This window comes from Vigna umbellata, chromosome 1, assembly GCF_029865625.1.
Source record: "Vigna umbellata cultivar VRB3 chromosome 1, Vumbellata_1.0, whole genome shotgun sequence".
Taxonomy (NCBI): domain Eukaryota; kingdom Viridiplantae; phylum Streptophyta; class Magnoliopsida; order Fabales; family Fabaceae; genus Vigna; species Vigna umbellata.
The window spans coordinates 106,202,292-106,227,151 of record NC_142165.1 but is presented as its reverse complement, the minus strand read 5'-3'; the positions used below and the strand labels follow the sequence as shown (position 1 = coordinate 106,227,151).

General features: G+C 31.2%; 3 protein-coding genes across 3 annotated transcripts; all 3 read left to right on the top strand.

Annotated features, from left to right (window-relative positions):
- Positions 1–1,303: 1,303 nt before the first annotated feature.
- LOC124838263 (TRAF-like family protein) lies at positions 1,304–3,797 on the top strand. Its single transcript, XM_047313825.2, has 6 exons — positions 1,304–1,514; positions 1,663–1,792; positions 1,867–2,036; positions 2,267–2,558; positions 3,063–3,229; positions 3,400–3,797. The coding sequence occupies exons 1-6, from the start codon at positions 1,499–1,501 to the stop codon at positions 3,555–3,557; spliced, it is 933 nt and encodes a 310-aa protein (XP_047169781.1). The 5' UTR covers positions 1,304–1,498; the 3' UTR covers positions 3,558–3,797.
- A 4,646-nt stretch (positions 3,798–8,443) lies between these two features.
- Positions 8,444–10,698, top strand: LOC124838244 (S-adenosylmethionine synthase-like). Its single transcript, XM_047313794.2, has 2 exons — positions 8,444–8,598; positions 9,268–10,698. Exon 2 carries the CDS (start codon positions 9,284–9,286, stop codon positions 10,460–10,462), a length of 1,179 nt encoding a protein of 392 aa, XP_047169750.1. The 5' UTR covers positions 8,444–8,598; positions 9,268–9,283; the 3' UTR covers positions 10,463–10,698.
- Positions 10,699–20,412: 9,714 nt separating this feature from the next.
- Positions 20,413–22,523, top strand: LOC124838269 (S-adenosylmethionine synthase-like). Its single transcript, XM_047313835.2, has 2 exons — positions 20,413–20,507; positions 21,136–22,523. Exon 2 carries the CDS (start codon positions 21,152–21,154, stop codon positions 22,328–22,330), a length of 1,179 nt encoding a protein of 392 aa, XP_047169791.1. The 5' UTR covers positions 20,413–20,507; positions 21,136–21,151; the 3' UTR covers positions 22,331–22,523.
- Positions 22,524–24,860: the final 2,337 nt, after the last annotated feature.

Below are 24,860 nucleotides of genomic sequence, written 5' to 3'. Positions count from 1 at the left end.
AAAATGTGTTTAAATTGTTAAATAAACATAAAAAAATTTAGTTAAAAAGACTAAATCTACATATTTTTTAAGTTGGAGAACTAAATTGAATCAAATTTTGAATAAAGACTATTTCCAATGTTTAACCATTTTTTGAAACTAAAATAATTTTCTTACTATTTTTACGTAACTATTTTTAGCTTTACATGTAGGCGATGTTAATTTAAATTTAAGTTTTTTTTTCAATTTTATTTTTTAAGTAACATTTTTAAACTAAAATACTTATCTTATATTTATATGGATTCAAATAATTATCTTATCATTTTAAATAGATATTTATTTAAATTTAATTATTTTTTAAAATTAAATTAGTTATCCATAACAAAAAGTGACGCATATGCACATAGTATATAGTATATATGTTTATAGTATGTATATACATATATAATCTTACTTTTAAATAAGTTGTTAAACTTCACGAGTGTGTTAGGGGATGATAAGCACAAAGAAAATCGTTTAATCCTATTAGAAAATAACGAGAATTCTAATAAATTGAAGCCTAAGATATAAGTTACGATCAACACACCAAAACAAATAAACATTTTTCTATGAATAAAATAAGTTGGTCAAGAAGAATTATACAACAAATTTTTTACGAACAAAATTTTTTTATTATGTTTTCTACACTTTCATAATTGTTTTTTGCTTATTTTTATATATTTTTTAAACTCTCTTAAGAATCCTACGTCATTTTTTTCTTACTTAGTAAAATTAGTATTTTCTACAAATTTTATCATATTAACATAGAAAGTTAAATATGTCCTTTAGTTCTTAAATAAAACACTAAATTGAAATTTGTTTTTATTATAGACTTTGATATTTTTTTCTCTAAAATTAAAAAATAAATTTTTATAATCCTCTTAATTTAATTGTACTAAATTTGTTTATCATGTTAAAAGTATTTTAAAGAAACATTTGAACATTAATACATCAAATAATATAAATAACTTAAATAATATATAAAATATTGTTTGAGATATAAAAAACTTAAAATTATTTGATTAAGAATATTGTATTCATTTATTTTTAAAGTTTGAAAAATATACAAATTTGAAATATAAAGGAATTATAATTTCATGAAACATATATAACCGAAAAGAATTCATTCTCTCCGAAATTAAGGTTTAAAAAGTATGTGATCTTTTTGGTGGATTAAAAAAGACAAACAGTACACATTTTGTACCACAGAAAAAGCAATGTAATTCCTAAAGATATAATTCCTTGGTATACAGTCTGAAGCGAAGAATATCCTTATGCTTGAAATCAATCCTTTCTAAGAAACAAAAACAGTATACATAAATCCTTAAAAAGGTTTACAGAGAACCTTGTTGGCTTTTAGTGATGCTAAAAGTACAGAATATATGCCTACTTCCTACAATTAACAACAACTTTCTTCAAGGAAAGGATAACAGATCACAATATATACTTTTCATCCCATTCTCATACCTCATATCTAATTATGGCTGCTCAAGATGGTTTGTACAATGTTTTCTTTTCATGTTTCTCTGCTTAATTATTTAGCTACCCTACATGCATCTATGCAACATGCAAATGTAAAATTCAATTACCTTGATATAGTTACAATAACATAACATGTTTTGCTTCTTTTCTGTCATTCCCCAGCCACTTCACGATCTAGTGTAAATTCTCCACCAGCTCATTACGTACTGAAAGTACAGTCATTTTCACTTCTTGTGAAGAATTCTATCGAGAGATATGAATCAGAGACTTTTGAAGCTGGAGGCTATAAATGGTACTCTTTTACATGTTCCTCTTGAAAATAATCATAATGAAATGATATGTCTAGCTTACAGTTACACCTTGTAGGAAGTTAGTTCTGTACCCTGGTGGAAACAAGAGCAAGAATGTGAGGGAACATATTTCGCTCTACTTGGCTTTGGATGACACAAGCTCACTTCATCATGGTTGGGAAATCTATGTCAATTTTCGACTCTTTTTGCATGATCAGAACAACGACAACTACCTAGTTGTGCAGGGTATCCATTTTAGTCTTCCAACTGTTTGTTTTATTGCATCTGCGTATCAATGACTGATAAATTGAGTCATTTTTAGAAACACAAGCTTAGTTTAATTTGAAAAAGAAGTTTCCCTTAATTTGTTTCATGAAAAAGTTTATGCAAATTGTTGTTTACATTTTGAGTTCGGAAAAAGATTTTGCCGTGCTAAGATTGTTCAATCTTATGTCACTGTACATTGCATTTAACAGATACTGTGGGAAAGGAAAGGAGATTTCACAAAATGAAGGCTGAATGGGGAATTGATCAATTTATTCCTCTCAGAGACTTCAACGTTGTCTCCAAAGGTTATCTGGTGGATGACACGTGTGCTTTTGGAGCAGAAGTCTTTGTTTGCAAAGAAAGAAACACAGGAAAAGGAGAATGTTTGGTGATGATGAAGGATGCCATCACATACAAACACCTCTATGAGTTTGACAACCTCTCAAAGTTGGATTCAGAATTTTGTGATTCTAAACCATTCAATGCTGGAAACTACAAGTGGTAAAATTAGCAATTCTGTTTTTTCTTTTTCTTTTTGTTTCTGAACTTCATCAGTCAACTCCAATTTGGTTCTTTAAATTACTTCCTGAATTTGTAAGTTAACTTAGGTGAATATGAATAATCCTCCTCCTACCAACAACAATATATATATATATATATATATATATATATATATATATATATATATATATATATATATATTGATAGACACTAAACTTAACAAGGTTAAGTATCTGTTTAGATTTAATGTCTGAGGCAAAATCGAGACAAAACTCAGTTTATAAAACCAAATTCAATTGAAAATTAGACAGGGAACTTCCTGGGTTTTCTTGTTTTTTTGAAAGAGACTTTGGACCTCCCAACTGAAAACCAAACATGTCCTAATTGACACAAAGGATCTTTGCTTCCCAAGTAACCTTAACTTGAAGTTTTGCTTTGACACTGACAGCAAGCAGATGCAAGACATTTCAACAAATTTTCTAATTTGTCATTGTTTTTTTATAGGAAGATAAAAGTATATCCCAATGGAAAAGATGCTGAATTTGGAAATTACCTTTCTCTCTACCTAACCTTGGCTGACCCATCAGCACTTTCTCATGGTTCCAAAATATATGCACAGATAACTCTTCGCATACTTGACCAAAAGCAAGGCAAACATCACTTTGGAAAAGGTAAAATCTGATCACTTTTATGTGGTGCAATTCCTAAAGGGAAGTACTAATGAAATACGTACTAGAATGAGTAATTAATTAACCTTAAGGGCAACAGTCTTCACTAATCTAAGCAAACGAAAAGGATCTATTTGATCAGTTTAATCAATAACAGTCTCTCTTCCTTGCAGCAAACTACTGGTTTAGTGCCTCATGCCATGAAAATGGTGCATCCAGATTTATGCCTATCAGTAATTTCACCAATCAAAACTTGGGTTATCAAATGAAGGATAGTTGCTTGGTGGAGGCAGAGGTTACAATTCTTGGAGTGGTTGATGCAGTTTCTTAAAATTGTTTCAAGATGCGTAATTCATGTGTGATGAACTCAAGTTGATCCTAAAATTAATGAAAAACCAATGCAAGGAGTTATATATAAATTATGCATACATGTATGTTCTAATTGGAATTTGGATCACAAGTCTACTACTTCTGACATGAGAAAAAATGTAACTTTAATTTTGAAGGTACGACAGATCACTATTTGCAAGAGGTAGTAGTGATTAAAATACTCAACACTGAAAATAATGGTCTATCTTCAGATGATTAAAGAAATGACAATTGAACTATACAATAAAAGCATTATATGATCAACATCATTCACCTACCAACATATAATCAGGACATTAATGCAAATTATAGATTTTTGGTAGAACATGCGTAACCTTTAGGAAAAAGTAGAGTTAACCATAACCATATAAACAATATAACTACAATTATTAATGTCTGCTTCTTCTTGTCCAATTTCAGTGAGCTCTGTCCTTGAATTTTTCCAAATGATGGACCTGCAACACTTAATAATAATAGTAATGCATAAAAACAAAATAGTAACGAGAAATAGCTCTACAGTTCTGTGTAAAAAGTTTATATGTGCATATGTTCTGTTCAAACTTTATACAAGGAAGTTCGAAAAGTCAAACATATGATTTGGGTGGTCTCACTTTTCAAAATGGAATAGAATTAAAAGAAAAAAAAATCTAAATCAAGAACTAAAAGTCTTTAGCCTACTAGATTTGATTTGGGTATTTGATTATGATGTTTTCCAACTCCTTTTGTGGCTCATATGCTCGCAATCAAAATCACCCAACAACCGTGCAATTTCCATGTTGAACAATAGTAATAATAGTTTTTATATATGAAAACATAGAAAGGTACTAATTTAATTTCTAAAAGAACAATAAAAAGAGAGTTACTTAAATAGGTAAAAATATCATAATTATGTTTATTTTTTTTTTTAATTATTTTAACCTTAAATTATAATAGTTAAAGATCAATTTCGTATTAATGTATTTTTTTAAAATCAATTTAGCTTTTAAGTTTAAAAGGATATGGATCAATTTATGTTTCTTTTTATCTTTATATTTAGAGAATAAATAAATATTTTTTTGTTATTTCTTGACAAATTATCACCAATTCTCGTTAATAATTAATTTTTTGAGTGATTAATTATAGCTGATTTATTTACTTTATATTTTCGATCAAATTTATCTTTTTAATCTCATTTAGAGAATAAATATTTTTTTTTTGTTGTTTCTTGATAAATTATTACCAATTCTCATTAATAATTAATTTTTTGAGTGATTAATTTAGCTGATTTATTTACTTTATGTTTTCGATAAAATTTATCTTTTTAATATATAGAGAAAAAACAAAGAAAGAGAAAAGACAGGAATTTATGAAATTTTGCAGATATTTCTTAGAACATCTCAAACCAATCTCAACAACACCTGATGTTTAGATATAAACTCAGTTATCTTAATTTTGATGCAGACATTTTGTATTTTTAATTAATTAAAAATTACATTGAGATAATATTTAAAATAACTATTATAAATATATAAATAGATTGACTATTCAGTGTCAACTTTCTTACAATATCAGTATTATAACTGCTGATGAAAAAAAAAGTATTATAGTTAATTCTGAGTTTTTGTTAAAGTTAACTTACGAACTAAATTAAATTAGTTTAATTTCTAATATGTACAATTAACCTTGTTGAAATATATTTTTAGTGTTTGTAAAATATAATTTTAGTGAGTTTTTGTTTTAGTCTCTAAAAAATTTATTTGTTTTTAGTACCTTAAAAATTAAAAATACGTAATTTTGATCTAATAATTTTGATCTAATATTACATGGCAGTAGCTAACTGTTTATGTTAAATAAATTGTTAATTATTCAGATGTAAAATATTGTTTTTAGATGACATAAAAAGTGTGATATCACAAAAATCAAATCTTAAGATTCATACAATAAATATCTTAGAATAGTATCGAGAATTAAAATATTTAAAATTTTAGAAAAAAATTACAAAAATATTTCATGAGGAATAAAATTGGAATTCACATATTTTACAAAAATTAATGAAAATTATCTTAAAAATGGAAACAAAAGGACAAAATCAAAGTTTACTAATTTAGATGGACTAAAAACATTAAAAATGTGTGGTCTTAATCTACACAATAATTTATTTAGTTTTAATTTCTTAAAAATCTTCTTACTCTCCGACTTCTATTTTTTTTTTTAATTTGGAATTTTCTTGGAAGAATCACATGGGACTGAAAATGAATCAGAGACAACAATGACCAATAATTACAAAACATTTAAATGCTTGATTGAATTTTATGTCGGATGGGAGTATTTGTATTAAACTCAAATTATTTGAGTAATTTTTATTTTTCTTTTAATTTAAAATATGAATATATAAAATCTAGAAATTAAAAACAGTCTAAATAGTTACCATGTGTAAGGTGAAAGACAAAGTTAACAAACTCTAAATTTTTGGAAAGATGAAATTTAAAAAAAAAAATACCAGGAATAAATTAAAAATCACTAACTTTAAATGAAAGAAGATTTAAATATCTTAATAAATAAGAAAATAAATAAAAATGTTTGAAAGTATATAAAATTGTTCTTTATTAACACGTGTCACTTAATTCTAGATGTTTGTGTGTAGAATCATAGGCATAGGTTGTTCTCACTTTTGTGCCTGTTTGGACTGGCTGTAACAGAGTGGTGTTCCTTAATCACTTTCATCTGGTAGAAACAAACGCGATTATTGGCAAACCAAACAGAACTGCAAGAAATTTTGCACTTATATTTTATATTATTATTTGTATTTTATATTATTATAATGATATAAGAATGAATTTATCGTTTTCTTTGTGTTGGTTTGAAGAAGACGTGTCACCACACCACACCCTTTGGCAACACTTAAACTACACATTAGTCAGAATTGGTGGCAATTTTGTGTTCAATTCTATCCCTTTCAAAACTTCTCACGAAAGTTCATTATAAGTAACATTAGAATTTTATTGCAGATTTTTTTATCATTCATATTTAGTTTCTTTTTAAAATATGAGGATGAAAGTAATATTTAAAAATCTTTTCTTTTTAATATCTTCATTCTTAAGAAAAATATATTATCATGCTTTAGCTTGTTTTTATTCTCATGAAGAAGGAGGCATATATTTTATATTTTAATTATTTACTTTTATATTTGATATACACCACTGAAATGAACATCAGCCAACCCATTGTCCTGTTAAATTAGACTCTTATATTTTCTATTGTTTTGGCATAGTTTTATTATTTTAATGGTTACATTATTAGGATTTATTAAAGAATGTTATCATGTTTAGTGTGAACAGAGGAACGAAATATAATTAACTAATTAAATTGATAGTTGTGTACAAGTGGCACCATGATATTACAGAATAAATTGATAAATAAAATTTGTTAAAAGAAAAAAATAAATGTGATTAAATATATTGACATTGTTTGAACATAGAAAATTTGTTTTTTTTTAACTGGTACTTTAAGGAAATTTATTTATATTTTCTTTACATTGGGTTTATCATAAAAGCTTGTGTTAGGTCCAACTAATAAAATTATGGGGAAAATCTTACGTACTAGAACACATCATATAGTGAATTGATCTTTTGAACAATGTTTTCAGACACCTTAGTCAATAGATTGTGAGTAATGTGAAAAATACCAAAATAGTTTGAAAAATAATAGTCAATAGTGCTGTCAAAAAAAATAAACTGTCAACGGTCAAACATTAATTGAGTGTCAAAACTTATATAATATTTATATGTAATATGATTTGCTTTTCTCACTGCCACTATAATAATTCATGAGTCATCTAAATGTGTCACTTCATTATCTAGTGCAAGTTGTGGGTGTTGTGAATCATGCATTGTGTAGGAGCTATAAAACTTGTTTATCAAAGACAAAAAAAAATTATATAAGAAAAAAATATTAAAATTAGGAAAATTATCATGGATGAAAAACAAATATATTTAATATTTGTAATACCTTTTTAATTTCTTAATTTTTACAACATATAAATACATCTTATATAAATCAATTTTAGGTGGAGTTGCATGGATGGTAAGTAACAAATTCTCTAAGTTGGTTTAGTTTTAGTTGAAAAATGATTCTATCAAGGTGTCAATTTTTAAAAGTTGATATTTGAATTTTTGGACATGAAATATGTATTTTTTTTAAGAGAAAAGTTTGATGGCAGCATCCTTCAAGGCATGAAAAAAGGCTTATAGAAATATGTATGCATTGACCATTGTTGAAGTTCATGTAGGGTAACCAAACCACACTCAAACTTACACTCAAAACCAAGGCATGAATCTTTTCTCTACCAACCACACTGATTATTTTATTTACATAATTTAACCTATGCAATTAAAAGCTTTTAATACTGCCTATAATGGAATATTGAGGTTAGGAGTTGGTATTCGAATGAGACAAAAACACAAATACATGGCATGCAATACCACAATGCAGAAAGTCAAAGTCAGATTGAATTTGGCCACCCCAAATGGGTGGGGTTGGTAATGGTAGAGGTACCAACACTTACAACATTCTTTCATCTCACGGATCAATCTCATGAAAAAACTATTAATTAATCTTAAATCTCACTATTTTTCATTAATGAATGCTAATATTTATTACTTTTTATCTATAATTGAAAAACAAACACATAGGTTGTATCAGATCATGGAAAGATGAAGACACTACAATAAAAAGATTTGAAAATCCTTGTCTCCGTGAGACTCATCTTCGTCCAGTCAACGGTTGAGATTCATTTGACTCCGCAATCAGGGCGGTGGATTGAAATGCCAGCAAAGGATGAACCTAACCCGCAATCTAATCTTGTTACTTAAGGGCGTTTCCGTCATTAAATCACCCCGGCCACCCCTTTTTTTCTATAAATACCAACTCAATGCTCGCGGTTAGAACTCGCAGCACTTGCATCAGATCAAGGCCACCTTAACCCTCGTTCGGACCTCCTTTTCTCTGTTGTTCTACCTTTCAAGGTAATCACTCTTCTTTCCCTACGTTGCAACCTTGTTTTTCTTCAACATTCCTATCATATACTGGAAACTCTGCTTCAATTTCGGATCTTGCACATCTGGGTTGCTTTGTTTTGTTTTTTCCTTAACTCGGTTGATCTAGGATTATGCTTCCCCAAACTGGTTTAGATGAATGTGAACTATACTTTGTTTCTTTATTTGCTGTGGGAATGCGTTAGCCTTTCAAATTTAATCTAAATCTATACAAATGGCCTTTTTTTTTACATTTAAGCTATGAAAAAAAAACATCTTTTTTTTGGGGATTTTGAGCTTACAATCAAACATTGACCTTGTGCTGAGATATGGCTTTGTGATGGGGGTTTTGGCGAATTTTGTAATTGTAATTGCTTGTTTGTAGTTCATTTTCCTTGTTTCTCATATATTCATTCCTTAGGAGGAATCAATTTAGTCTGAGTGGGTCACCATATATGGGCATCTTTCCTGATAGGGGTTCTGACTCTGAGGAGGGAATTGGTCCCTTCCCTTAAACCCAACGGCCTGTGTTTAGTTAGAAAATGGCACTCTTGTTTTCAATTTTTCTGTCTGAATTTGAGGCATGTGTATAACTCCCTTTGGTGAATTTATATCCCCTTAGGTACTAATTTCATTTTTCGTATGTGTGTGCGTTTACAGGTTCAAAAGTTTAGAGATGGCAGAGACATTTCTGTTCACCTCCGAGTCCGTGAACGAGGGACACCCAGACAAGCTCTGCGACCAAATCTCCGATGCTGTTCTTGACGCCTGCCTTGAGCAAGATCCGGAGAGCAAGGTTGCTTGTGAGACATGCACCAAAACCAACTTGGTCATGGTCTTCGGAGAAATCACCACCAAGGCCAACATTGACTACGAGAAGATCGTGCGTGACACCTGCAGGAACATCGGCTTCATCTCAGACGATGTGGGACTTGATGCCGACAACTGCAAGGTCCTTGTGAACATTGAGCAGCAGAGTCCTGATATTGCCCAGGGCGTGCATGGCCATCTCACCAAAAGACCTGAAGAAATCGGTGCTGGTGACCAGGGTCACATGTTCGGCTATGCCACCGACGAGACCCCTGAATTGATGCCCCTGAGCCACGTCCTCGCAACCAAACTCGGGGCTCGTCTCACTGAGGTTCGGAAGAACGGTACCTGCCCTTGGCTCAGACCCGATGGCAAGACCCAAGTGACTGTTGAGTATTACAATGACAAGGGTGCCATGGTTCCAGTTCGTGTCCACACCGTGCTCATCTCCACACAACATGACGAGACTGTCACCAACGATGAAATTGCTGCGGATCTGAAAGAGCACGTGATCAAGCCCGTGATTCCCGAGAAGTACCTTGATGAGAAGACCATTTTCCACTTGAACCCCTCTGGCCGTTTTGTGATCGGTGGTCCTCACGGTGACGCCGGTCTGACCGGGAGGAAGATCATCATCGATACCTACGGAGGATGGGGTGCTCATGGCGGTGGGGCCTTCTCTGGGAAGGACCCCACGAAGGTTGATAGGAGTGGTGCTTACATTGTGAGGCAGGCTGCTAAGAGCATTGTGGCGAGTGGACTTGCGAGAAGATGCATTGTGCAAGTGTCTTATGCAATTGGTGTGCCTGAGCCTTTGTCTGTTTTCGTTGATACCTACGGAACTGGGAAGATCCCTGACAAGGAGATCCTGGAGATTGTGAAGGAGAACTTTGACTTCAGGCCTGGTATGATTTCCATCAACCTTGATCTGAAGAGGGGTGGGAATAGCCGGTTCTTGAAGACTGCTGCATATGGTCACTTTGGCAGAGAGGACGCTGATTTCACATGGGAAGTGGTTAAGCCTCTCAAGTGGGAAAAGGCCTAAGCAATTCATTCCACCGCGCTGTGTTTTGAGCGTTGCTCATGTGATAGCAAATATTCAAAACGTTCTGTGTCCCTTCTTCCTCTTCCTATCCGTTCTCTCATTTTGTTTCTTTTGTGTACTTCATTTATAATTTTTTAAAAAAAGTGTGGCCTGTATGCCCAACCAATGTATCTCTTGTTGCCATATAAAAAATATACTATCCATTAGGGCATGGATTCTAGGAATCTCTGTCATGAGTTACGTGCATTTTAATACTTCTCGTAATTAAACTTCACGCTTATTTACAAAGTCACCTTATATATTCTTTAATTTATACAATCTGATTAATCTTTGCTCTAATTGAAAATTTTCAAATAGATTACGCAATATTAATATTGAAATATTATACGTGTTACTTGTAACTTTTTTTTAAGAAGAGCAGTTGTTATAGCAAATAATTCATTTAAATTGGGTCCCATGATTTAAGAGCAGACATGTGATTGGTTTCCTTGGGAGGTGAATGATGATCCTTCCTTGATTTAAAAATGACTGTAGGAGGGTGATGAGGGTGTCAATGACTATGTTCAGGTTAGAAAATTCAACTCATTGATCTCACAATTCTCTCTTTGTATTTAATAAATTCCCATTTTTTATTTCAATTTTTTTACATGTTTGATATTCAAACAAATAAGAACTTAATTTCGTTTTGGTAAATATTAATTATTTCCCTTTTTGCGTAAAAATATTTTAGTTACATAAAATAACCAATAAAAAATTGATTTAATGTAAATGATTTTATCTTTTTAGTATTAAATATATTTTTAATCAAAATATTTACTTAAAATTAAAATTTCTTCTTATTTTAAATTTGGATATATTTTTTTTATTCAAATTTTAAAAATAAATAGATATAATTATTTTAATTCAATTTTATTAAATTATTTTGATATGTTTCATATTTGTACTATATTTATTAGAGTTAAATATGTTTTTCATCCCTTAAGTATCACCAATTTTTGGTTTTAGTCCCTACTCAAAACTTTGATGGCTTTTAGTCCTCATGGTATTGAAACATGTAATATTAGTCCTTAAAAATGGACGGCGTCAATTTTTTGTTGATCTGGCAAACGGCGAGGCCACATCTTCTGCCAGCTTCCGTCTTAAATATCTGCCACGTTGGTTGTTTAATTTGTGGAATGAGATTAAGTGATTGACACGTGTGTGGGTGATTGTAATTAGATTACGAAAGTTGGGTTCTTCTTTGTCATCTCAGTTGGGGCAAAGTTGGGGCAAAGCTGGGTTCTTCTTCGTCGTCTCAGTCTTCTGCGTGTGAATATAAGTATTGGAGATTCTGCGTGTGACTAAACCTGAAAGAAACATCACACAGTGAGATGGGTTTCGCTCTTATTTAATTTTTTCAAAATGACTCCTGATATTTAATACTTTAGTGTGATATTTAATTCATTCATAGCCTTTTTATAGTCCATAAAAAACAAACCCAGAAGTCCTCCTCCAAACACATCTTGTCAATGATGCCAATAGTCATCCACTCGTGAGATTCCAACCATGCAAGCAGTAAGAAGAGGAAGAAAAACAATGCATAATTTTGCTATGTGCCTTTTTTGATCAAAAGCTTTAATCTTTCCCGATAGGTACAGAGAGAAAACCTAGACCGGTAAAGGACCCTGCAGAACAACATTTATCAGAAAAAGGCTTATACGCAAACAATTTTCAGTACAAATGAGCTAGTAATATGATGAATAATTAATTTTATGATAAACTAAGTAAAATAATATTTACCAATTTCTCAATCTTCAAAACAGTCTTCCTATTATTAAAAGCAAGGTCGCTTTTAGCTAACATTATGCTTCTAATATAATTATAATGAACATTACGAGAAGAGCAAAATACTTTGGTGCCCACCCAAACCTTAAATCTCCAATACTTATATTCACACACAGAAGAGCAAAACAATACGTATCATCTTACCTCCTCAACAAGACGAACTCCAACCTTCAACTGAGATGACGAAGAACAACCCAACTTTCGTAATCTGATTTCAATCACCCACACACATGTCAATCACTTAATCTCATTCCACAAATAAAACAAGCAATGACAGATATTTAAGACAGAAGCTGACAGAAGACGTGGTCTCGTCGTTTGTCAGATCAACAAAAAGTTGATGCCGTCCATTTTTAAGGAGGACTAATATTACATGTTTCAATACTATAAGGACTAAAAGCCAATCAAAGTTTTGAGTAGAAAGTGAAACCAAAAATCAGTTATACTTAAGGGACAAAAAAATATATTTAATCCTATTTATTAATACGTTTTAACTTAAATATTAGTTTGAAACACATACTTTAGAATAAAAATTAATTCTAATTTGGGTATTGATACTAAAGTAATATATTTTTTTTAAATGTAACATTTGAAACAGCATTGGATTGTGACCTTGTTGTTACGAAACAGTATATATTTGTTGAGGTTGATGGAGAATCTGAAATGAAGTATAAAATAAAAGTAGCATACCAAACGAATGAGGCCCTATTGAGTGGGGCATTAAAATGGTACCTCATCCTGATCGTGCATTTCAGGCGGACGCGTGTGCAAATGGAGACCGTTGATCTCCCTCGTATTGTGTCTCTGTCAGAAACCAAAGCACATGAAGAAAAAATGTGGCACCCAACAGTATCTTCGGTGGGATTTTATTGCCACTCACATGACTCTTTCAAGTACCTCCCACACTCCAAACAAAAACACTAAATTATATCCACATGTAGGAAAAAAATAAAACAAAATTAACTTTAAAAGTAAAAAAAATGTATTAAAGCTACTATTTATAGATAATACTATTTATTATACATTATTACTATTTATTATAAGAAGTTGCAATGCATGGATGTGAATTGCAAACTACATAGAACCGATTTCCTCAAACTGCATAACCGATTCCAGCAGAATAAAATTTATTCTTTCACACACAAAATCAGTTCCAAGACACCGAGAACCATTCTCAACTCTCTAACATCACACATGTTTGCATCTATGACATCCCACAACGTCATCCTTGCTACTACGTAATGAAAACACAACATAAATGTCTACATAAGCTTTAGTAAGTACCATACTTCTTCAAAATGTTCACAAATAATAACATTTTTTTCCTTTACAAATCCATAAATCACAGATATAGTATTTGTTAAAAAAAAGGTTAAAACAGAAAAAAGTTTATTTAGAAAAAAAAAGGAAAATGAGGAGTGATGATTATAGAATGTTTGTCAATTCCGTATAGATGTTCCTCAGTATTACGTAAAAGTTTTAAATGATTATGCTTGCATAGTGTCATATATATATATATATATATATATATATATATATATATATATATATATATATATATATATGCTTATATATCATAGATTCTAAGTTTTAAGGTTGAGGGTATTTAATAATTTTCATTTCTAAAACTAAAAAAAAACCTCCAAAACCCTTTCTCATCTTTCTCATTCCTCTCAACCCTTCCTCTTTCATCTATGTCACTTCAACGTTTTCTCTGTCATCCCTACTGTAATCTCAATTGAAAAAATCAGAAACACTTGTCTAACCCTAATCCACATTCCTCACTTATCCAATTTGTTTCTCTCTCATCTTCATACTCTCCCTCACCCACACACAACAACCCACGACACCGACACCGCAATTTGTTGCTCTTGCTCAGTTCGTTCATTTTGTTTTCCACTTTAATAACAAAATAATTGATGATGTTGATGTTGATTTCTGATTAGAGAACTGTGTTGTATATTTTTCCTTCTTATTAGGTAGGGATGACAGAGAAAAGGTTTGAGTGAGAGAGATGAAAGAGAAAGGGTTGACAGGAATGAGAGAGGTGAGTAAGGGTTTGTGGATTTTTTTTTATTGTTTTGATAATGAAAATTATTAAAGTACCCTTAACCTTAAAACTTAAAATTCATGATATAAAAAGGTATTTTTGTCTACTAAAATCCGGTACACATTACTAAAATGTACCAACTCAAAACAGGCGTATGCGTGTTATTCAAGTGTGAGTCCAAGTCCCACATTGGATAGAAATGAAAAAGTAGAGCAATATATAAAGGTGAAAGATCCATTAACTCATTAGTATCAGAGTCGATGAGTAACCCACTGAGAACCTCCTCCTCGAAAGATCCAACATATGTGTTTGTAATTAAATCTATCATAACTTCATACAAAAATTCTACCTTTTACACAATGAGAATTTTTGTTGCCTTAAGAAAGTTAAAAAGTGACATTTAATTGTATTACTTGTACTTTCCTAATCTAACTTTTCTTGAAATTTGATACAAGAGTAAGAAAAAAGTTATAAAAAAATAAATGAAAGAAACTTTAGAAACAATATAATAAAATATGATAAAATTAGTTAATATTCGACACCCCATATGTTTAACATTTTTTTTTATATTTGAGAGTATACGTTTTTAAATATAATTCTTGGATTTTTTTTCCTATTTCAAAATTAAATAGACAAAAAATAATAATTAATGGGTGTTTTAGTATTCAAAATTTAAACATACAAATTTACGGAATGCTAAATGGCAGTGTCTCACCTCTCTCTTAAGTTGGAGAATAATTCACATGCAATGCCAAGATTCGGTTTCGGCATAGAGTTAATGAATATATGAATATGTCTCGTCCTTGTCTTCCAAAAACCAGCAACCACAAATTTTCATACTTCTTATATAATGGCCATACCAACAACACTTTAATTTTAGCTTCATGATTTTTTGGACAATATAGTTATTATTGATACCAGAAAAAAAAATGAAGTTGGTCTTTGAGATAAAAAAAATAAAATAAAACAAAACTATGTAAAATGGTATATCATAATTAATTTAATTTAACAGCCAAACTCTTCTTAGAGGATTGGGTTTTTCGAAAGAAAAATTAAGAAAAATCGATAACTAATAGACTAATTTATATAAGATATCAAAACATTATATTTAATTAAAAACGTTGAGGAATTATATTTGTAACGCTTTTCTTATTAATTATGTATTTTCCGTTTTACAAATAAATATTTTTGTCTGTGTAATATTCCAAAAATACAGTATAAAACTATATAATAGAATAATCACATGTTAATAATACTACAGATCAGTCTTACAAAAGATAGAATGTACAGTTATGGCCGAACGGCCTTACAGAATAATGAGAAAGTTAAAACTGTACAAATAAGCAATCTAGACCGAACGATTTACAAAAGACCTATACCGAACGGTCATACAAAAGAAAAAGGTAAAAGATGATTGAACGATCATCGTACAAATAAACTAACTACTGACCGAACGATTATACTGTTCGGTCTTAACTTCTACCTCGACCAAACTTTCTTCTTCTAGCGCTTCTTCCAGCAGCTCTTCTCCTTCTGCTCACATCCACACGGATGATCATTACGACAGGACAATAACCGAACGTATAAATCAGACAAGACAGGAAAATAGGGTAAGCTTATGTAATTTAATTCATGTATCAGCATATATTTCACACAATCAACTAAACGAGATAGTTCATTCACTTTTACATGCAAAGCCTAATACTAGACTCTGACTGTCCGGACTATATGAATTCTGTGTAGTTACGACGTTCGTGCACCCGGGTGATGTAGTAACTGGGATACCCTCAACAGCTGCCACCCGAGGTTAGTCCTATATGTCCAAATTAACCATAAGGACTAGGACCTCATGTCATTCCCACACATGACTTACCCTTCTCTACGTGAGAACGAGTAATCACGGAATATCAGGATGAACCGCCAGCTTAGCGTTTCCACATTCATACTTTACCAATTCCAATGTCCATTCATGAGATATTCCTCCCCGGAATACTCTTTCATATTCATACTCATTTCATCTACATCATATTCTATCATCTTTCATTATTAAACCTCAACTGAACCAATTTGAACAAAGATCCCTTAGGATACCAAATACCAAACGTAAATCTTCAACCCCGAACGAGACCGAACACTTGGAGTGAGATCGAGAGGTCTCCAGTTCCAAAACAGATCAAAACCGAGAGAGTTACTAACGGGGTTGGGAAGAGACCAATTACAATAATATTTCACAAAGACTAATATAATCGAACGTTATTTACAAGGTGAGCCAATTTAATAAACTGACTCATGAGAGTTTAGATCGAACGCCAATAAGTCTAGGCCGAGTACTAAGACTCTAGGCCGAACACCATAGAAACTGATAGTGTAGGACATCGAATAATACTGAGTGACAAAATTATATGAAGAAACCGAACGCTATAAATACTTAGCTTATTTATGAGTTTAACATCAAGGAGAACGAGTGCTAGTCGAAGACCGAGCACTGTAGAGACCGAACGCTATTGGTTTTGGCCGAATGCTCTTATTTAAAAATTAAATTAAAAAATCAAGGTCGAGCGCTTGGTCTAAGACCGAGCACCACTTAGTACGAGTACTTGGTGTAAGACCGAGCACTACTTAGTACGAGTACTTGGTGTAAGACCGAACACTACTTAGTACAAGTACTTGGTGTAAGACCGAGCACTACTTAGTACGAGCGTTTAGTGTAAGACCTAGCACTACTTAAGTTATAGAATAAAGGCTTGATAAATATACGATATCATTTAACTAATGTTCAAGAACGAACGAAATATACAAATACATATAGATATACTTAAATTTTATAACAGAATACCAAGGAACAAATATCCTTGGTTGAACGCTTTTATACAAATATTACTAACCGAAGAAGCTCGGTCCTCAACTGGAATTCCATCCAAATGAACGAATCCAGTTCCAACCGAGTCCACAAGAAAACCGAACGGTCAAAGACCATTCAGTAACGAACATAAATTTTCATATGGAATTTCATACGTAGAATTCTTTATATCACTTCATTTCTCAACATCTATCTCCATAAATTCATACATCCATATCATAGTAAATCTTCATACTTCATACAGTCAAAACATAGCAACAATCATATTCATTCAGCAATTCAACGAACATGCATCCATTCAAAACGAACATAAAAATCAAATTATATAAGCTTCCCTTACTTCTTAACGTGACCGAACGCTCACAGATATGGTTACTGGTTCACCTCTACAAATCCTTCTACCCTCAACGCTTGACAACTTCCGAAACTAAACCAAACAAAAAATCCAGAAACTCTCAGAACAAGATGATTGATTCATGCAACCCATAAACTAGGTTTGCATGTACCAGGAAACCACACAGCTGAGGGAGAGATGAATTTACCAGCTCGGAATTGAAAACTGATCGGTTCAAACGAACGCCCTCGACGCCGGGAATGCTCAGGTGTGGTCTGTTTAATGATCGGAGGAATAAAAGAGTAAGATTTCGTAGAGAGAAGATGAAGAAATCTTAGAGAGAAGGAGGGGAAAATGGTTTCAGAGATTTGGAGAAGAAGGTAAGCATGCAGAGAAGTGGCACAACATTTGAAAATTTGGCATTAACTACTGTCGTCACCAAAAACGAACGTCCACTCTCCTTCAGCACCTGTTTCCACTTTCTGACTTCGAGCTCCTCTTCCTTGACACATGTAATCCACTGAGATAGAGTTTTGAGTGAATTTTAATGGGTCTGACAGTATGACTTTACAATTTTTTTATTTTCTTAAAAGGCTTTAAATTTACAAACGAATTAATTATAAAACTAACAAAATAGTTTGTAAAATTATAAATTAGGGTTAAATATATTTATACTTTTTTTATTTTTTAGACGTAAAATTAAAATCTGTTATTGTTTTAAATTTTAATATTTTTTATTTTTTAAATTTAAAATAAATGAATATAATCTTATAATCCAACAATATTAAATTACTTTTATGTACTACGATATCCTAATCTTTTTTATGTGTGAAACGATATCTGACATTTAAGTTAGGAATAATAGTTTGCAACATTTGGTTTGATAAAAAAGAGTTATTGTAGTTGATTAAAAAAATATAATCAATTTAATCTTTGAAATTATAAATAATTAGTCTAAATGATCTTTAACTAAAAAATCTAATTACACCTTTCATCCTTCGCGTACATATTAACTATAATTAATTATAACCAGATTGATTAAGAATTATGACATCTTGGTAATTTTAGAAAAGTTTGAATATATCTTTTGTCTCAATTTTTATCAAAATATTTCAACTATGTTTTTTTTGTTTAGATCTCCATTTTAGAAAAAGTGATATAATTTGGTGATTTCCATCAATTTATACCAGCAAGCAACGTAAAATATATGAATATATGTCATGTGTTACTTTGTGAGTTTTTTTTTTATATAAATTTTTAATTATTGTATTATTATATATTTCTTTTACAATTGTTTATGCCTCAAGTCATTCTCATATCACATGATACTAGTACTGTGATGTAATAATGACCGTGTCATATATAATTGTTTCATATTTAATTTCATTTTTTTTATTTTGATATAATTTAGTTTCATCTTTTTAGAATGAAACAATTTTGTTTTTCTTAAATTAAGATTAAATTAAATTTTTATATAAATGTTAAGATTTATAATAACAAAAATATACATAAATATAATAATGACATTTTAATAATATAGTTATAGTTGATTTAAAACTAATTCTAAAAATATTTAATAAAAATATGAATTTTAAAAAATATCATTATAATTATGGATGACAACAACTTGGGTTGGATGAAATATCCGCAGGTATTTTTAAACCCACGAATATTTAAAAAATATGTTTTATAATTTCTTAAAACAAAACTAAAACAAAATATACAATATAATATAAATTAAAATTTAATTTTAATTAAATTTAACCTGATGAAATATAAATTAATTTTAATTTTAATTAAATTTAACTTAATAAAATATAAATGATTTTTTTTTTATTTTTTACGGATAATTGATACATGCGGACACAAATACTATGATATCCACACTCGATTCGTTTATAAACAAGTATTAAATTACTCGCTATACGTGACCGACAAATACCAATTATTTATCACAAATTTTTTTCACGGATACTCGCATGTAGGAGTATTTTTATCATCTAAATATAACATTTATATCAAAAAATAAATATGTTTTCAATTTGAAAAGAGAAAAAATTATTCTATTTTAACAAAAAAAAATTATGACTGAATTTAACTAAAATAATAAATATAAATACTAAATTAAATGAGAGAATGATACTGACAAAAACACAACTGAATTAAAACTTACATGCGAACATAATTTTTTATACTAAAATATAAATTAAAGTGAAAAATAAAAGGTCTTAAATTGATCTTTAATATAGTCAGTTCAATTATAAAAAAAACAAAATTATATCAGTTTTTCAAAAAACTAAAACATAATTAAGATAAAAAAATTTGAGAAACCAATTTGAAATATTTTTATAAAAAATGAAACCAAAAATCTTTGTGAAATGAGTTTTAGGTAGGCGTGTAATGTTAAGATGAATAATAAGAAAATAAATACTAATTAGAAATGTTTCCTCTTAAATGAAAGTATACGAATATAAAAGAGATTCACTCTTAGAAAAATATTGTTTGGAATGCAAATATAACTCTAAATTTCATTTAACATACACGGTTTATGAAAAAAATAAGATTTATTGAAAAAACATAACACCAATAAAATATAAATAAAAACAAAGAAAATTAAATCTCCTCTCAATTCCTTGGCACTTTTACTACATGGAGAGAAAACAAAATACTAAAAACATATTGTTTGAATACATTTTTAATGATTGAACTAAAAAACATGGAAAGAAAAAATATAGACTATACATCTCAGTTAATTACTCTCTCATAATTTATAATAAATTTTAAACAATAAAAAATAAATTTAAGAAATAGTGTAAAAGAATATATATTGATGAGCCAATATGCAATATGTTTCTCTTACTCAGGGCATTTCCGTCATTAAATTGCACCACCCACCCAATTTTCCTATAAATGTCAACTTAGTGCTTACATTCCACCCACCCTCGTTCATACTCTCATTCTCTGCTACACCGTTCAGGTTACTTTTCTTTTCGTCTCTTCTAAACTTCTCTTTCTTCACGCTTTCTCGATTTGGGATCTTGCACTTATGGGTCGATTTGCTTTGTTTTTTCCTCCACTGGGTCGATCTCTGTTTCCCCGAAGGGGTTTTGATTGGCTAATGTTAATACTGTTATGGTTCTTTAGTTGCTGCAGAAACTCTTTACCCTTTCAGATCTACTCCATATCGAACACAAACGGCCTTTCTCTAGAGATAGCTTGTGAAAAAATATTAACTTCTGGGGTATTTTCGGTTTCTAATTAAACTCTGACGTTGTGCTTGCTTAGATATGGTTTGCTGATTAGAGGGTTTCTGTTAATTTTGAAGTTGTACATGCTTGTAAGCATTATGTTTTTTCTTTATACTTGTTTAATTTAAAACATTAGTACTTAATTCTGCTTGCAACACTATCTGCTGCTAAATACAGTGAGATTTGGTTTGTCGTGTGCTTCTACTAGATCCACTTCCCTTTGGTTAATTGCTTGTTTGTATGGTTACAGAACAGTATTTTTGTCTCAAAAGCTTTCCCCTTGCTGAATATTATGCTACTGTTATGTTCCCTTTCGTGGATTTGCATTTAGGTTCTGATTGTAGGGTTGTCGTGCAGTTTAGAAAGTTCAAAGATGGCAGAGACATTTCTGTTTACCTCCGAGTCCGTGAACGAGGGACACCCAGACAAGCTCTGCGACCAAATCTCCGATGCTGTTCTTGACGCCTGCCTTGAGCAAGATCCAGAGAGCAAGGTTGCTTGTGAGACATGCACCAAAACCAACTTGGTCATGGTCTTCGGAGAAATCACCACCAAGGCCAACGTTGACTACGAGAAGATCGTGCGTGACACCTGCAGGAACATCGGCTTCATCTCAGACGATGTGGGACTTGATGCCGACAACTGCAAGGTCCTTGTGAACATTGAGCAGCAGAGTCCTGATATTGCCCAGGGCGTGCATGGCCACCTCACCAAAAGACCTGAAGAAATCGGTGCCGGCGACCAGGGTCACATGTTCGGCTATGCCACCGACGAGACCCCTGAATTGATGCCCTTGAGCCACGTCCTCGCAACCAAACTCGGGGCTCGTCTCACTGAGGTTCGGAAGAACGGTACCTGCCCTTGGCTCAGACCTGATGGCAAGACCCAAGTGACTGTTGAGTATTACAATGACAAGGGTGCCATGGTTCCAGTTCGTGTCCACACCGTGCTCATCTCTACACAACATGATGAGACTGTCACCAACGATGAAATTGCTGCTGATCTGAAAGAGCACGTGATCAAGCCCGTGATTCCCGAGAAGTACCTTGATGAGAAGACCATTTTCCACTTGAACCCCTCTGGCCGTTTTGTGATCGGTGGTCCTCACGGTGACGCCGGTCTGACCGGGAGGAAGATCATCATCGATACCTACGGAGGATGGGGTGCTCATGGCGGTGGTGCCTTCTCTGGGAAGGACCCCACGAAGGTTGATAGGAGTGGTGCTTACATTGTGAGGCAGGCTGCTAAGAGCATTGTGGCGAGTGGACTTGCGAGAAGATGCATTGTGCAAGTGTCTTATGCAATTGGTGTGCCTGAGCCTTTGTCTGTTTTCGTTGATACCTACGGAACTGGGAAGATCCCTGACAAGGAGATCCTGGAGATTGTGAAGGAGAACTTTGACTTCAGGCCTGGTATGATTTCCATCAACCTTGATCTGAAGAGGGGTGGGAATAGCCGGTTCTTGAAGACTGCTGCATATGGTCACTTTGGCAGAGAGGACGCTGATTTCACATGGGAAGTGGTTAAGCCCCTCAAGTGGGAAAAGGCCTAAGCAATTCATTCCACTGCACTGCTTTGTGCTGGGTGTTTTTCAGGGTTGCCCTTGTAGTTTCTAGTATTCGTAAACTATTCGTGTCTACTGTTCTGTGTTTCTCTTTCCCTCCTTTTGTTTCTTCTATGTCTTCATTTGTATTTTTTTCTTTACATTATCAGTTAAGGAACGTTCATTTGTATTTTTGTCTTCATTTGTATTTTTTTTTCTAGTATCAGGTTTCTTCATTTGTACCTCTTTTGTGCCCCTAGCCATTGTATCTCTTCATATGCTAACATTGAAAAGAGCATTCGAGTGAGTGAATTTATGGATTGTAATGCTTCTCTCTGAGTGAGTGGAATCAAATGCATGGCTTTCCTAATTCTAAAATATTCGAGTTGCAAATTTGCATAGGAGAGACTGTAGGCAAAAACTAATGTTGGTGTTAAGAAATAAGTTTGAAAAATCTGTATATCTGGCAGAAGCATGATAATATGAACCTTCAGATATAACACCTACAGGGACATGATTCCTTTGATGGCTATTAACCGAACAGAGACCTTGTTGCTGACAGGGACAAATTGATTTTATCAAATTTTCAGGGAGTAATTCGATTTTGTCTCTAAAACTTGTAAAGCTTAAAAATTAGTGGTGATGGATCGTGGTGCTCTGCCCCATTTATAAAGTTGTAGTACATGCTGATGTGGTATGATGGTCTGTAGTTCCATTTTTCACTACATCTACCAATTAAATTGAAGATCTCTAAAGCGAATTTTAATTTAAAAGATGGTAAAAGCTAGAGATTCATGATAGGTTTTGGTGTTAATCAAAGTTACACTATAGTACTACATTTCTATGTTGCCTGTTGGAAGCTGCAAATAAGGACAACTACTAAACTGGTATTATTCGCATCTCTCTGTTATTATTCTATTTTTTTTTTATAAGATTGATCACTTGGACTATTCCACATCTACTTTTTGTATCCTTTAGGTTTTTGTATCATTACAACTACCATAATATATATTTGTTATATTTATATTGACTATAATTATAACCTGTCGTATATTCAGGGACAAATTTTGCTTTTCTATGTATATTTTGGCTTCTCTGTGCATTTTAAGTTGGAAAAATACTTTAAATAATGTCGGTTCACGCCTAAAAATAATGAGTGAGCTATTCGGCAAGAAAAAAAAAGACTGAACTCGTTTATACTAACATATTTGGATGAGATTGGTTTGCTAATTTTGTGATATGATCCAATTCAACTCTGGTTGATCACTGAGATACTAAGTCGTCTATTAAAAAATTTTAAAAACATGTCAAATTAAAAGAATAAATAATTTTTTGAAAAGGATTAAAACTGTAAATTATTAAAAATGAAAACAAAACAAATATTTGCTCCCAAAAGTTGGATTTAGAAAAGAAAAAAAAGGTAAATAGAGATAATTAAATATAGTTATATCCTACGCTTCAATTTATGTTGAGGTAATTATGAATTTCATACATAAATAGTTTAGGTTCATCAACTTTTAAACCCATCTGACACGTTAACTTTGTATAACTCAATGTTTTTAAGATTGTAATTTGGAGTATTGCAATACAATTTTATTACACTGCATTTCATTACATTCTAGAATCCTTGCTAAACACATAAGAATGTGATATAATTTTTTAAGTATGGGAATAAATATCTTATTTTTATAGTTTATGTTGGACTGAGTTGACATATTAATGTTTACCAAGTAATTGACTTATTTCTCTGGTTGTGGTGAAGGATAGTGAATGAAATCTAAATAAAGGTGTTTACAAGGTGAATTCAAACTCATTATTTATCTTTTTGTCTGGTCCTATATTTTGAACAAGTTGACTTTTTACAACTTGGTGTGTTTAAGGTTAAATGAATATCAAGCCAAAAATAATTAAATGAGGTAAGGTGCAATTAAAATTAAAATTAAATTATTTTAATTTTAACACTATAAATTAGGCATTGATACAATTATTAACCACTGGTTTTTTTACTTTCAAAATATAAGCAAATAAATAATTCATTTTCTACTATATATAGTGTCAAAATTGGATCTCCATAACTTTTATTGTCATCCTGTTAAGATAGTATAATTTATTTACTTATAAAAAAAACAAATTATTTTTGTTTGGGAATCACATGAATTTTCACATTCGATGCGTTCTAAAGAAGTCAATTATAAAACATTTATAGCATATTTCTTTATTTCTTATTTTTATGACAAAATATTTTAAAAAATTATGTAAACAATATTTTAATTTTTATGTGAAACTAGAACTACAAGTAGTTGAATTCTATTTGTTTTTTTTTTAATGTTTAGTTTGAGGGATTATTTATTGAAAAACTATAATAAACTCAACTGCAAACAGTTATTCACAGACAATTTATTATAATCTATAAGGTACATATACAACACAAACATGATACACCAATATATTTATTTTAAAAATAATATGATACAATATATATTGAAAATATATAATTTTAAAAAAATATATAATAAATATATGATTGTTATTATATAAT